The sequence below is a fragment of the Lepus europaeus genome, chromosome 7 (assembly GCF_033115175.1).
Source record: "Lepus europaeus isolate LE1 chromosome 7, mLepTim1.pri, whole genome shotgun sequence".
NCBI classification, from domain to species: domain Eukaryota; kingdom Metazoa; phylum Chordata; class Mammalia; order Lagomorpha; family Leporidae; genus Lepus; species Lepus europaeus.
Window position 1 is genome coordinate 53,354,382 of NC_084833.1, and position 13,853 is coordinate 53,368,234.

Consider the following 13,853-nt stretch of genomic DNA (forward strand, 5'->3'; position numbering starts at 1 on the left):
ATTAAGCTTCAGGGACCACAGTATTATTCAGTCAACAACTATACATATCCATACATGCACATACATACATACATACCCCTAAACAAGATTTAAATGTAGTAAGCTGTCAGAGGTTACTGACATAAGAACCTCCCCCTGCAAAAAACACCCCTCAATACTGTTGATGAAAAGCCATTAAATCAGATGCAATACATTTTTAAATTCAATTTTTAATTCTGCAGTTTATTTCACATACTGTATGTACCTGTTACGTGGAAGCATCCGTAAAACACAGTATAACTGAGGAACAGGATCAAGGGGTGGGAGTTCTAGCCTTAGCCCTGCCCTTTTCTCCTCATCTGTTCCCTAACAATTCACTTTCAATCCTCTGGCAAAAGCCCCTCATCTGTAGAGTTAAGAGGCTTAATTACTAGAGGATCACTATGCTCTCTATTAGGTTTAGCGCTGGAAGATTCCACTACTACGTAAAAGCACCAGTCAGGGAACATCAAAGACCAACCAAAAGTGATAATTAAGAATACATACACACAGAAAAGAAAGGCTCTGACTAAACAAGGGTAGGCACACACACCAAACGGGTAGGAAAATGGGCAGAAACATGCAGTATTATCAAAACCCAGGAATGGCTTGCTTATTTGTCTTTGAAGGGGCGGGGGAGGGGGGGAGGGAGGGAAAGAGAGAGGGAGGGAGGAGAGAGTGTGAGCTCCTATCAGCTGGTTCACCCCACAATGCCTGGGACGAATGGGATTTGGCCATGCCAAAACTGGGTTTCCCCTGTGAGAGTAAGGAACCCAATTACTTAATCCCATTACTGCTGCCTCCCAGGGTCTGGAGAAGTTGTACTTAAGAAGAAACTAGAGTCAGGAGCTAGCGATGCCTATGGAAACCAAGTACTTCAACATGGGATGTGAGCATCTTAACCACTAGGCTAAATGTACACCTCTAGGATTTTTTTTTAAGTATCAAATTCTACAAAAATAATTGAAGAAAGAGAAGAAAAAAAAAGCCAATGGATTTGGCCATTTAAGAGATCACTGGTGACCTTCAGGAACATATTTCAGGATTCCAGAAGCAAATATGGAAGTGGAGGCAATCAGCTGGACAAAGAATGAGTAGGGCCATTAAAAGAAAAACCAGTCAGCTAAAAAAGGCAATGGCCTCAAGATTTGACAGTACTGTGCACGCTTCTAGAAATCATGAAAGAAACAGAAACTAAGGAATAGAAAATAAAGGCATATGGTCTACCAAAAGCAGAAGGGAAAACAAAAAGTTGTGATGAGCTTGAAGCATCAAAGAAGGGAAATAAAAGAGAAGCATTCAATCTTTAAACTTCCAAGAGATAATGGCAGCATTGAAATATCAGTTTTGCACAACAGATATATTCCTGGAAGCTATTTATCTATATCACATTTTCTATAAATTACTAGGGGAATAAATTATAAATTATAAATAAAATTATTAGGAAAACAAATCTAATGGTGGGTTTTCTTATAGCGAAGTCCCACCTATACTGTAGTTTCTAATGGAAAAAAAAATAAGGATTAAACTTTGCTTTTAAAGAATGAAAAACAGCAATATACAGCTCCAAGAGGAAAATGTTTATACTTTTCTTATACAACTATCACTTCCTTGCATAAGAGTTACTTTCGCAGTATAGAGTACCAAGCTCCTAATCACAGTGCAAAGAATTCCAGTGTTCCCTCTCTGAGCTCAGCAAACTACCAAGGCAAGAATTCTGATCAATTCATCTGTTTAGCTGCTTTGCAGAGTTGGTGATGCCTGGAGAAAAAAATACTGACATCTTTGCAAAACAGCGATCACTGTCCACCTGGTCAGGCTGGGAACATATTTGTTTCATTCGAGTAGGTAACTCCAATGATACCACTTTTACAGAGTGTCAGAGCTTGCTGAAGTATCAACAAGTTGTTAGAAAACAACTTTTACAAGGCAAAAACATTTAAGAATTGTGACGATCACTCATAAATATATCAAGACCCTCCAGAGCTAATTTCAACCCAACACTTGCCTATTTAAGGTATATGAGAAATAAAAATCCAAAGCATTAGCCTGATGATCAGCCTGTTAAAAATACACATTTGAATGCGCTTAAGATATTTATAAAGCCAAGAGAGATACTATTAATATATTGAAACTCACTGGCCAGTGCTGGATGGAGTCTACTCTTAATCTCCTACTACTATTCAAGACAAGCCAAGAAGTCAAGGCTTCTCATGTCGCTTGCTTTTAAGAATTTAAGAAGCCACCCCAATCGGCACACATAACCCAGCCACCAACACACAGGGCAGCTCCCCATATGGCAGTGCTCGGTTGTCCCCTACCAGCAAAGCAAAGTGCCACTGACTACTTTGCCCCGACCTCTGGTAGGCCGCGGTTAGGCAGGCCCATAGTACTACGAAGTAACAGGAGTTGAAAAAAGTCGTAACAGTTAACTCTGCCCTCCCACAGATCTCGACTAGGGTGTAGCTTTCCCCAGCCTTGAAAGCCATCCCCGGCCACTGTCAAAACCAGAAGCAGCACCGTCACCCTGTAGTGCCGCCCGCAACTGTTCCAGGTTTGCTTTGACATGATCCCTCTCCGTCTCGGCTCCACCACGCATTAGATAAGGGCTAAAGCCCCGCTGGCCCCCCACACCAGGACCCGGCCCCTTCCCGTCCGCTCCTTTATTTGTCCAGCCCAGCAAACCCGAGGCGGGGTGGCGGTGGGGGGAGGTCTCTGCTGCCGGCCCCTGCATCCCGCGGGTCTCCCAACTGCTCGCCGCCCCCACCCCACGCCCCCGACCGCCGCCGCACACCGCCTCCTTCCCCACAGCCCGGCCCGCATCCCAGCCGGCCCCTCGCCCGGGCCTGCGCTGCTTCGAGCGGCCGCAGGCCTCGGGCCTGGCCTCCTCCTCCGCTGGCCCCTCACCTCTTTCGGGACCAACTGGTTCTCCTCGCCGGGCACCATCGCTCAGACTCCGGGCCGCTCCTCTCCGCCCTGCCGGGGGAGGGGGGAGGATGGCGGCGGCTCTGTCTCAGGAGAGAACGGCAGCGGCGGTCATCGTCTCCGCCGCCTGCGCTCCGGCGATCGCGGAGGCCTCAGCCTGGGCCTCAGACACCAGCGCGCAGACACCTACCCAGGGCTCCGCCGCCGCCGCCGCCGCCGCCTTCGTCGTCGGCCCCTCCCCCAGCCCGCTGCAATCAATGGAAAAATGGCGGCGACCGCTCTCGCGAGACTTCGGCCCGTGGGGCCGCGAGCGCCGAGCCTGGCGCTTGGGGTGTCCGGGTGGTTGTCGCTCGCACGCTTTTGAACACCTGGGTGTCTACTCTGCCCCGGGATGTACAGAATGGTCGAGGAGCCCTGCAAACGCCTTTCGTTAGAGGAAAGAAGGACCTTGCATCTCAAGGCTCCCTCTGTCGGCAGGGAAAAGGCCAGGCCCCGGCGTCTCCATGCCCCGCTCTCCCGCCTGCCTGCGCTTCAGGAAGAGGCGCCAGCAGGAAGGCCCTTCGCTGGCCCCGCCGTCCACAGGCTTCTTTGCAGTCAGTCCAGCTCCCGAACGTCCGGTCCTCTTCAGACACCCCAGCCTCTTGCCGGAGGAGAGAGCACCGTGGGATCCCGCTCGGCCTCCGCCCTCAGGCAGGGCTGGGGCCCGTGCAGTCAGAAGGGCCAGCGTAGTATTTACCCTCCTCCCCACCTGCCTCACGACCCCGCCGGCAGGGACCTCGGGGCCCATCTTCCACTGCGAGAGGCAACACCCCTCGCCCCCGTGAAGTGGCGGCATCGCCGGCCGCGTCCCCCCAGCTCCATCCCCGCCCCCGTCCAGGGAGCGTCCTTCTCCAACGGGGCCAAGTTCCTGCGAGGGACGGACGTTCTGCTTTGGAAAGGAGCGAACTTGAATCTCCTGTAGCTACAGACAGCGTTGTGCTACGTGTTAGGCTAAGCAGATTTCGCAACAGTCGTTTTTCCAGACGTTAGTGCTTCCATTACGAAGGCCATTGATGGATGCAGGATTGTCAGAGCGCGCTGGGCGAACGCAACCCTGCCGGGTCCCTAACACCCACAGCGTCAGCCACCTGCACCTGGGAGCTCCAGACTTCTAGACCTTCGCCTCTGTTCCAAAGGCAGAAAAAGGTATCCACCTATTGACCTCAGCTGTGCACTCCTGCTGTGTGCAGCACTTTGTAAAATGTAAACGGGTAAGGTCAAGATGAAACAAACATTTAAAAAACTGAGTTTATTATAGTAAGGGCATAAACATTTCTGTTGCTCCCGCTGAAGAATATTTAGCGAACTATGATTGGTTTGGATTAGTGTTTTAAAATCTTTAATACTTTGTAAAGCAATTATTAAAAAGCTCGATTCCACACACGGTTCAGGTTATTTCTGGACTTGGTGTTCACAGGCTGCCATTAGCTGAGAAAAGTAACTGCGGAAGATGTAGATACTGATGGAAAAAGTACATCTTTAGCGGCTCTTAGCAACTCAACACCCATTTTTAAAAATCAGTTCCAGCCACAAATCCTGCAAAGGTTTTTGTTGAAATTCCAGTAAGTTTCCATCTTCCCTGATAAAAATCAGAAGATGTGGCATTTTTATGCCTTTAGTAAGTGGGTTCAAAACACTGTAGAGTAAATTTCTTGGAAGATTTTTTTAATAGGTTGAATAATTCTGACTTCAAGTTTGAGTGTATATGTACCATGCTGAAGTTTCTTTGGGAACGCTAGTCTTTATTTAAAATTTTGATATTACTTAAGGATTTTTAAAAGTAACTTTGACTTTTCAAAATATTATCTTTTCAAAAGGTTTATCAGGGGCTGATGCTGTGACATAGAAGGTTAAACTTCCACCTGCAGGGAGGGCATTCCATGTGAGATCCTGTTTGAATCCTAGCTGTTCCGCTTCCAATCCAGCTCCCTGCTGATGTGCCTGAGAAAGCAGGGGAAGGTGGCCCAAGGGCTTGGGCCCCTGCACCCACGTGGGAGACCTGGAAAAACTTCCTGGCTCCTGGCTTTGGCCTGGACCAAACCTGACTGTTGGCGGCCATCTGGAAATTGAACCAGCAGATGGAAAAATCTCTCTTTCTCTCTCTCTCTCTGTAACTCTGACTTTCAAATAAATAAAATAAATCTTAAAATAAATAAAATATCATGTTGTGACATTCAAAAATAAATAAATAAAAGATTTATTTACTTATTTGAAACACAGAGTTACAGGGAGAGAGAGAGAGAGAGAGATCTTTCATCTGCTATTTCCACTCCCCAGATGGCTGCAATGGCCAAGACCAGGCCAAGCCGAAGCCAGGAGCCCAGAGCTTCTTCCGGGTCTCCCACGTGGGTGGAGAGGCCCAAGTACTTGGGCCATCCTCTGCTGCTTTCCCAGGCACATTAGCAGAGAGTTTGATTGGAAGTGGAGCAGCCAGTATTCAAACCAGTGCCCATATGGAATCCTAGCTTTACCCATTACACCATGCCAGCCCTGTCAAAACATTATCTTAAGATTATTTATTTGTTAATTTTTAAATTTGTTATATATTTGTTATAAATTTGTTAATTTTAAAAAAAAAGATTATTTATTTTGATGACTGAATTTTTGGGCACTCACTTAAATTTCGCACCTGATGTAAATGACTCATTTGCCTATCCAGAGTTCCAGCCTAGAGTAGCACACAAAATAGAAATATTTCCAAATCTCTGTTTTCAAAATGTCATCCTCATTACTCGGAGGTAGCTTCTGCAGAGCTCATGTTAGAGGTGTCACCTCCATTATCATGGCTTATGCTTACATTATTATCTCCAATTCATGTTTTCTTCATGGAAATCTTTTTTAGCTACTTTAATTTTATTAAGAGTTGATTTAATGAAGCAATCATGTCATCAGTAAGTTTATGTAACTTGGCACACATAAAACTAGAATAAATTTCTATAAAATGAAAGACTTTCTGAATGACTACATTACAGAACTCATACTTTTCACTTAGGAGGAGTGAGATGCCATTATTGATCATATGTTAAATACTGTTGAGGCTTAATTTGTTCTGTTTTTACATAAAAATAAATATAAAAAGGAGTTCTCATATTTTATCCTTACAATCCTTCTTCTCTGGTTGGCTACTCTTCTCTTTAGAGGCCACTGACCCGATCATACTAGAGCCTGGTATGTTGGTTGGTATTAGGTAACCCGATCATACTAGAGCCTGGTATGTTGGTTGGTATTAGGTAACTCGATCATACTAGAGCCTGATATGTTGGTTGGTATTAGGTAAATATTCTTGGAGCAAGTATATGAATGTATGAATTGGCTAATAAATGGACACATACAAATAACTGAATATTCTTAGTAGATTATTACTGAGAATACATGTACATGTGTTTATTTTGCATATGAATTTCCATCTCTAGTCCTGACCCCTCCATGGGCTCTGAATTCACTTCACCCATTTGCCTTTTTGAAGGCTTAATATGTCTGAAACTTAAAACTTGAGCTAAACAGAGCATTTGATTTCCAAGCCCCCTCTACTTTCCTCCTTTACTTTCCTTCTATGACGTACCCTTCATCAGTTCTCCCACCGTGATAAACCGTACCATCGTCAATTCAGTTTAGCAAGCCAAATACCTGAGAATACTGATTTTACATTCAGTTCATTAGTATCATATACCCTGTTGCTTCCACCTCTGAAATATATCCCCAGTCCATCCACTTCTCTCTTTAACCACTACTTCAATCCCTCCATTCTCTTGCATGGACCACTTGCCTCCTAACTGGACTCTTGGTTTCTACTCTTACCCTCAACAATCCATCCAGAGTGACCTTTTGAAAATATAACAGATCATGTCCGTAAATCCTTCAAAGATTTCCCATCCCACTCCAAATAAAATCCACATCATTATTTGCCATGGCCTGTAAAACCCAATATAATCTAGCCCGTCTGCTTTGTCCCTACGTAGCTATCACTTTCCTCCTAGACCCCAACGACCCAGCCAATCTGCTAGTTCTGAGCTTTTTAAATACACAAAGTTTGGCCCTCCAAAGCCTTTGCATCAATGATCCCCTTCACCTGGCATTATCCCTTGAAGTCCTTGCTCTTAGCCTAGTCCCATCTTGTTATTTGGGGTACCAAAGGTTACCTCCTCAAAGAGGCCTTTCATGACTATTCAATCTAAACTTTGTTGTTAATGGAGTCTCAGTGCCTAGAACAGAGCATGACACATAGTAGGTGCTCAATTTTTGTTGAATTAATGTTTTTTTTTTTTTTTTTTTCCAATCAGAGTCACCTAAAAAAAAAAATGCCAGGACTGGTATAATTCAAAGGCTCCTTCTTTTCCTTATATTCTCTGGGAAAATCTTCCTTTTCTACTTCACTTTAAAATGTTACGGTATAAACCCAATTAAAATGTAAAAAAAAAAAAAGTCCCGTGAACCCAGACTGGAGGACATTCTACAGGATACTTGTTCAGTGTTCTTCAAGACTGTTGAGATTGGGCTGGTGCTGTGGTAAAGTGGGTTAAGCTGACACCTGCAATGCCAGCATCCCACGAGGGCACCAGTTCAAGCCTTGGCTGCTCCATTTCCGATCCAGCTCCCTGCTAATGTACCTGGGAAAGCAGCAGAGGATGACCCAAGTGCTTGGACTCCTGCTATCCATGTAGGAAACCCAAAAGAAGCTCCTGGCTCCTGGCTTCAGACCAGCCCAGCTCTGGCTGTTGTGGCTCTTTGGGGAGTGAACCAATGGATGGAAGATCTCTCTCTCTCTGTCTCTCTGTCTCTCTTGTTCTCTTTCATAATTCTGCTTTTCAAGTAAACAAAATATCTTTTGTTTAAAAAGAAAGAAAGAAGGCTGGCGCCGTGGCTCACTAGGTTAATCCTCCACCTGCGGTGCCTGCACCCTGGGTTCTAGTCCCGGTCAGGGCACCAGATTCTGTCCCAGTTGCTCCTCTTCCAGTGCTGGCATCCCATATGGGCGCTGGTTCTAGTCCCAGCTGCTCCTCTTCCAATCCAGCTCTCTGCTGTGGCCTGGGAAAGCAGTAGAGAATGGCCCAAGTCCTTGGGCCCCTGATCCTGCGTGGGAGACCGGGAGGAGGCTCCTGGCTCCTGGCTTCAGATCAGTGCAGCTCTGGCTGTTGCAGCCATCTGGGGAGTGAACCATCAGATGGGAGACCTCTCTCTCTCTCTCTCTCTCTCTCTCTCTCTGCCTTTCCTCTCTATGTAACTCTGACTTTCAAATAAATAAATAAATCTTTAAAAAAAAAAAAAAACACTAAGCAAAGAAAGACTGGTATACCTACACCTAAACAGACATTAAGACAATTACTAGAGATAGAGATACTGCATAAGTATAGAAGAGTCCACCCATCAGGAAGCTAAACAAATTCTACAAGTATATGCACCAAATATGATAGCCACAAAACACGAAAGGACTTCAAAAGATTTATGGAAAACTGGAACACAAAAATAAGCTTATTTGGTACAAAAGAATTTTGAAAACTATGTATAAATTTTCATAATATACATTTCCCACAAACTATTTGAATATGTCTTCTATTCTAAGCAAAATAGAACCAAATTGATCAGGGTCACAGAGGGAGTCACTTGACAGTCAGCTTTGCTTGTCTTGTACCACCAGTGCCTAATAAAATGCCTGACAAATTATAGGTGCACACTAAATGACTTACAAAGTCAGTATTACAAACCAGAATGCCTATTATTTCTACATATCCCTACCCCTGTATGAATTCTAACAAACATATTACTGGTGCTTAAACCATATATAAACACACACACACACACACACACTTATCTAAGTAGTATACGATAGTATTTAAGGGGTCGGCGCCGTGGCTCAATAGGCTAATCCTCCGCCTGTAGCACTGGCACACCGGGTTCTAGTCCCGGTCGGGGCGCCGGATTCTGTCCCGGTCGCTCCTTTTCCAGTCCAGCTCTCTGCTGTGGCCCGGGAAGGCAGTGGAGGATGGCCCAAGTTCTTGGGCCCTCACCCTCATGGTAGACAAGGACGAAGCACCTGGCTCCTGGCTTTGGATCAGCGCAGCGTGCCGGGCCGCAACATGCCTGCCGTAGTGGCCACTTGGAGGGTGAACCAATGGAAAAAGGAAGACCTTTCTCTCTGTCTCTCTCTCTCTCACTGTCTAACTCTGCCTGTCAAAAAAAAAGTCAAAAAAAAAAAAAAAAAAAAGAAAGAAAGAAAAGGAAAAGAGGGGGCCAATGTTGTGACATAGCAGGTAAAGCTGCAGCCTGCAATGCCCCAGCATCCCATATGGGCACCAGTTTAGGTCCTAGCCGCTCCACTTCTGACCCTGCTCCCTGCTAATGTGCCTGGGAAAGCAGCAGAGGATGGCCCAAGTGGTTGGGCCCCTGTCACCCACATGGGGAACCCAGATGAAGTTCCTGGCTCTTGGCTTCTGCCTGGCCCATACGTGGCCATTGTGGCCATTTGGGGAGTGAACCAGTGGATAGAAAAATTTCTCTTGCTGTCACTCTCACTCTCTGTAATTGCCTTTCAAGTAAATAAATAAAACTTAAAAATAAACAGCAAGTGATAATCACACTTGGCTGGCGCCGTGGCTTACTTGGCTAATCCTCCGCCTGTGGCGCCAGCACCCCGGGTTCTAGAATTAGTTGGGGCACCGGGTACTAGTCCCACTTGCTCCTCTTCCAGTCCAGCTCTCTGCTGTGGCCCGGGAGGGCCGTGGTGGATGGCCAAAGTGCTTGGGTCCCTGCACCCGCATGGGAGACTGGGAGGAAGCACCCGGCTCCTGGCTTCAGATCGGCACAGTGCCGGACGTAGCGGCATTAGAGGAGTGAACCAACAGAAGGAAGACCTTTCTCTTTGTCTCTCACAGTCTATAACTCTACCTGTCAAATAATAATAATAATAATAATAATAATAATAATAATAATAAAAACAGCTTTAAGTTCACAGCAAAATTGAGCAGAAAATATGTAGGTTCTTTATGTCCACTCTCCACACACACCCTCCCCTAGTACTGACAGCCCCCACCATAGTGGTACATTTGTTTCAGGAATAAAGCTACCCTGGAACATCATTATCGTCCAAAGTCCATAATTCACGTTAGGATTCATTCTTGGTGTTTTATACCCTATATGTGTTGACAGATGCATAGTTTCTCTGCCCTAAAAGCTCTCTGTTTTGACTGTTTATCCCTCCCTCCCTCCTAACTCCTTGTGATCACTGATCACATATCACTGATCTCCTATAATTTTGCCTCTTCCAAAATGTTATATAATTGGAATAATACATATGTGTCCTTTTCAGATTGGCTTCCTTCATTTAGTAATATGCATTTAAGTTTCCGCCACATAGTTTCATGGCTTAATAGTTCATTTCTCCTTAGCACAGAAGAATATTCCATCATCTGGACTGATACCACGGTTCATTTATTCACTAACCTTCTGGAAGACATCCTGGTGGTTTCTAAGTTTTGGCAGTTATGAATAAAGCTGTCATAAACATCTTGTGTAATTTTTGTATTGGCATAGTTTTTTAATTCATTTCAGTAAACACCAAAGACTATGATTTCGGAATTATACAGTAAGGGTATGTGTAGTTTTATAATAAACTGCCAAACTATCTTCCAAAGTAACTATACTTTGACCTAAACAGAGTCAATTTCTCCTCCTACCTCAATGACTAAGTGTTCCTGTTACTCCCCATCCTCACCAGCATTTGGTATTATCAGTGTTTTAACTTTGAGCTATTCTAGTGGGTATGTGATAATATGTCATTCTTGTTTTAAATTGAAGTTCCATAATGGCATATGATGTTGAAGATCTTTTAATATACTTACTTTCCATCAATTTATCTTCTTTGATAAGTGTCTATTTGGGTCTTTTGTTCATTTCTTAATCTTGTTCATGTTCTATGGTGAGTTTTGAGAATTCTTTGTATATTTTGGATAGCAATCCTTTATCAGATGTGTCATTTGCAAATATTTTCCCCCAGTTTTTGTCTTATCATCTCATTCTCTTGACATTGTCTTTCACAGATCAAATTTTTTTAATTTTAATGAAGTCCGGCATCTTCATTGTTTATTTCATGGATCTTGAATGCTCTGGGTGTTGTTTCCAAATAGTTATCACCATACACAAGACCATCTAGATATTCTCCTGTTATCTTCCAGGTTTTTTTCCTTCCTTCCTTCCTTCCTTCCTTCCTTCCTTCCTTCCTTCCTCCCTCCCTCCCTCCCTCCCTCCCTCCCTCCCTTCCTTCCTTCCTTCCTCCCTCCCTTCCTTTCCTTATTTGAAAGGCAGAGTTACAGAGAAGAAGAGGCGGAGGAGGGTGGTCTTCCATCCGCTGGTTCATTCCCCAAATGGCCACAACGGCTGGATCTGGGCCAATCTGAAGCCAGGAGCCAGGAGCTTCCTCTGGGTCTCCCATGTGGGTGCAGATGTCCAAGGACTTGGGCTACCTTCTACTGAGTTCCCAGGCCATAGCAGAGAGTTGGATCGGAAGTGGAGCAGCTGGGACTCAAACTGGTGCCCATATGGGATGCTGGGGCTGCAGGCCGGAGGTGTAACCCACTGCGCCACAGCACTGGCCCCTCCTCTAGGAATTTTATGATTTTACATTTGATATATAGGTCTGTATTCCATTTTGAGTTCATTTTTGTGAAGGGTGTATAGTCCGTTTAATTTCTTTGCATGTGGATAATCAGTTTATTGAAGAGTATCTTTTCTCCATTGTTTTGTCTTTGCTTGTTTATCAAAGGTCAGTTGACTATATGTGGGTCCACAGGACCCAGATGAAGCTCTTGGCTCCTGGCTTCCACCTGGTCTAGCCCCAGTTGTTGCAGCCATCTCAGGAGTGAACCAGCTGTTGGAAGATCTCAGTCTCTCTCTGATCTCTCTCTAACTCTGACTTTCAAATAAAATAAATAGATTTTTTTAAAAGTTTGTGGAAAACATAATTCAATAATGTTTATTTTAGTTGCAAAAAAATTTGAAATCCAAACATATGAGGAGTTCCAAAAAGGTCTTGGAAAATGCATACTATGAAAAAAAATGCATGAATTTCAAGATTTTTTTGCACCAAAATAGTTATCTATCAGTTTCATTTTCTATGAACTTTTTGAAGTCTCCTTGTGTTTCTGTTTGTTCATTTGCTAGTATCACAATGTTTTGAATACTGTGACTTTATAGTGAGTCTTGAAGTCAGGTTATATCACTCCTTCAATACTGAATTGATATTCTGGGTCTTGGAAAGACAAAACTTTAGAATCGGTTTGTCAACATCCACAAATAATCTGCTGGGACTTAGATTGGGATTGCATTGAATATAGAGATCACATTGGAAAGAACTGACATATTGACAATACTGGAGTCTTCCCATCCAGAAACATTGAATATCACTCCAATTAGTTCTTTGTTTTTCATCAGATTTTTGTAGTTTCCCTCATGATAGATCTTGTATATGTCTTGTTAGATTTGTACCTAAATATTTCATTTTTTTGGAACTAATGTAAATGGTAACATATTTCTAATTTTAAATTCCACTTATTAATTGCTAGTGTTTTATACTTTTTACTAGTGTGTCATAGTAACGTGAGATATTAATAATGAAGAAAATTGGGAGTGGTATATCCAGACTCATTGTTCTATCTTTGAAACTTTTCTGCAAATCTAAAATTACTCCAAAATAGAAAGTGTATTTGAAAATGTTCATTGAAATATTTAAGATATTTCTTTCCTTTCTTTTTTTATTTTCTTCATTGCATATTTCTATGTTTTAAACGTTTTAAAGGCATATAGTCAAAGTCATATTACATTTATGAACTAGTGACAATATTCACCACTTTAATGTTAATAAAGATGTTAAATGTATCTTATGAAAGTGAAAATAAACTTTCACCATGGTTATGTTTTAGAAGGAAAAGCTTCATCATCAATGTGATTGGCTTTGCAGCCAAACTGACCTGTTCTGAGGTCCAAGCTCAATCACTTTCCCCATATAAGACCTCTCTCAGCCCCTGTTTCTCAACTAGAAAATGAGAGTGATAAAGTAGACCCTTCATATCTACAAATTAGCATTTGCAGTTTTGATCAGAAAAGTCCATGTTATGTAGCCCTCTATAATTGTACTAATGAGGCAACTTGAATTTTTTATGTTAGCTGAAGTATAACACCATATAAAGTGGTTGAAAGAACAAACTAAAAAATATTTCTTGAATTTGGATTCTACCTGTGCTATTATAAACCATGTGGCCTTTCTTAGATCTCTTAAATTTACTAAGCTTCCATTTTATCTGCAAAATCGGATAATAATGGTCACACTTTACAATGCTGTTGTATTAAGTAGTAAAGAAAATAATAACTACGACTGTTAATATTGGTTGCATATGCATTTGGATTCTATTCTAGGGGTTGAACACATTTTTCTATTCAATTCTCTCAACAACTTTATGTATAAGTACTAATATTATCTTCATCCTACAAGTGAGGAAATTAATATAAAATGTTTAGAGCACTCAGCTTGGTATATACTAAGCAATCAATATATGCTGGTTACAATTATCCCAGCCCTAGACTGAACTACATGAGGGAATACACAGCCTTAACAGCTCCTGGAATATAGTTGATGCTTTTTTAATACTTGTGGAGTCGATAAACCACTCACTTACCTGATCAATCAATCTTGTTAATCATTCAGTAGCTGTGCTGGTAGTTTCATTGTTGCCTCTGTTCTCCACTTGGGTAGTGCTTCCATGAACATGGTTAAAATTCTCTTTATGGAAAAGAAATTCAATTATTAGTAATGAGATAGAAATTAATAGGGTACTGGATCTTAGCCACCAAATAGATCCTATGGCTAAGTTGAAAAATGAAAT

General features: G+C 42.9%; 1 protein-coding gene and 1 pseudogene across 4 annotated transcripts in view; one reads left to right on the forward strand and one right to left on the reverse strand.

Moving 5' to 3' along the window:
- Positions 1–3,135, reverse strand: part of USP47 (ubiquitin specific peptidase 47) — a 113,711-nt gene extending 110,576 nt beyond the window's left edge. For all 4 annotated transcript variants that reach the window (XM_062196495.1, XM_062196494.1, XM_062196493.1 and 1 more), the window contains exon 1: positions 2,926–3,135. In XM_062196495.1, the coding sequence (XP_062052479.1) occupies positions 2,926–2,964 (39 nt within the window). In that variant the 5' untranslated portion in view covers positions 2,965–3,135. The remainder of the gene's footprint in view (positions 1–2,925) is intronic.
- Positions 3,136–4,047: 912 nt separating this feature from the next.
- Positions 4,048–13,853, forward strand: part of LOC133763172 (prothymosin alpha-like) — a 51,290-nt pseudogene continuing 41,484 nt past the window's right edge.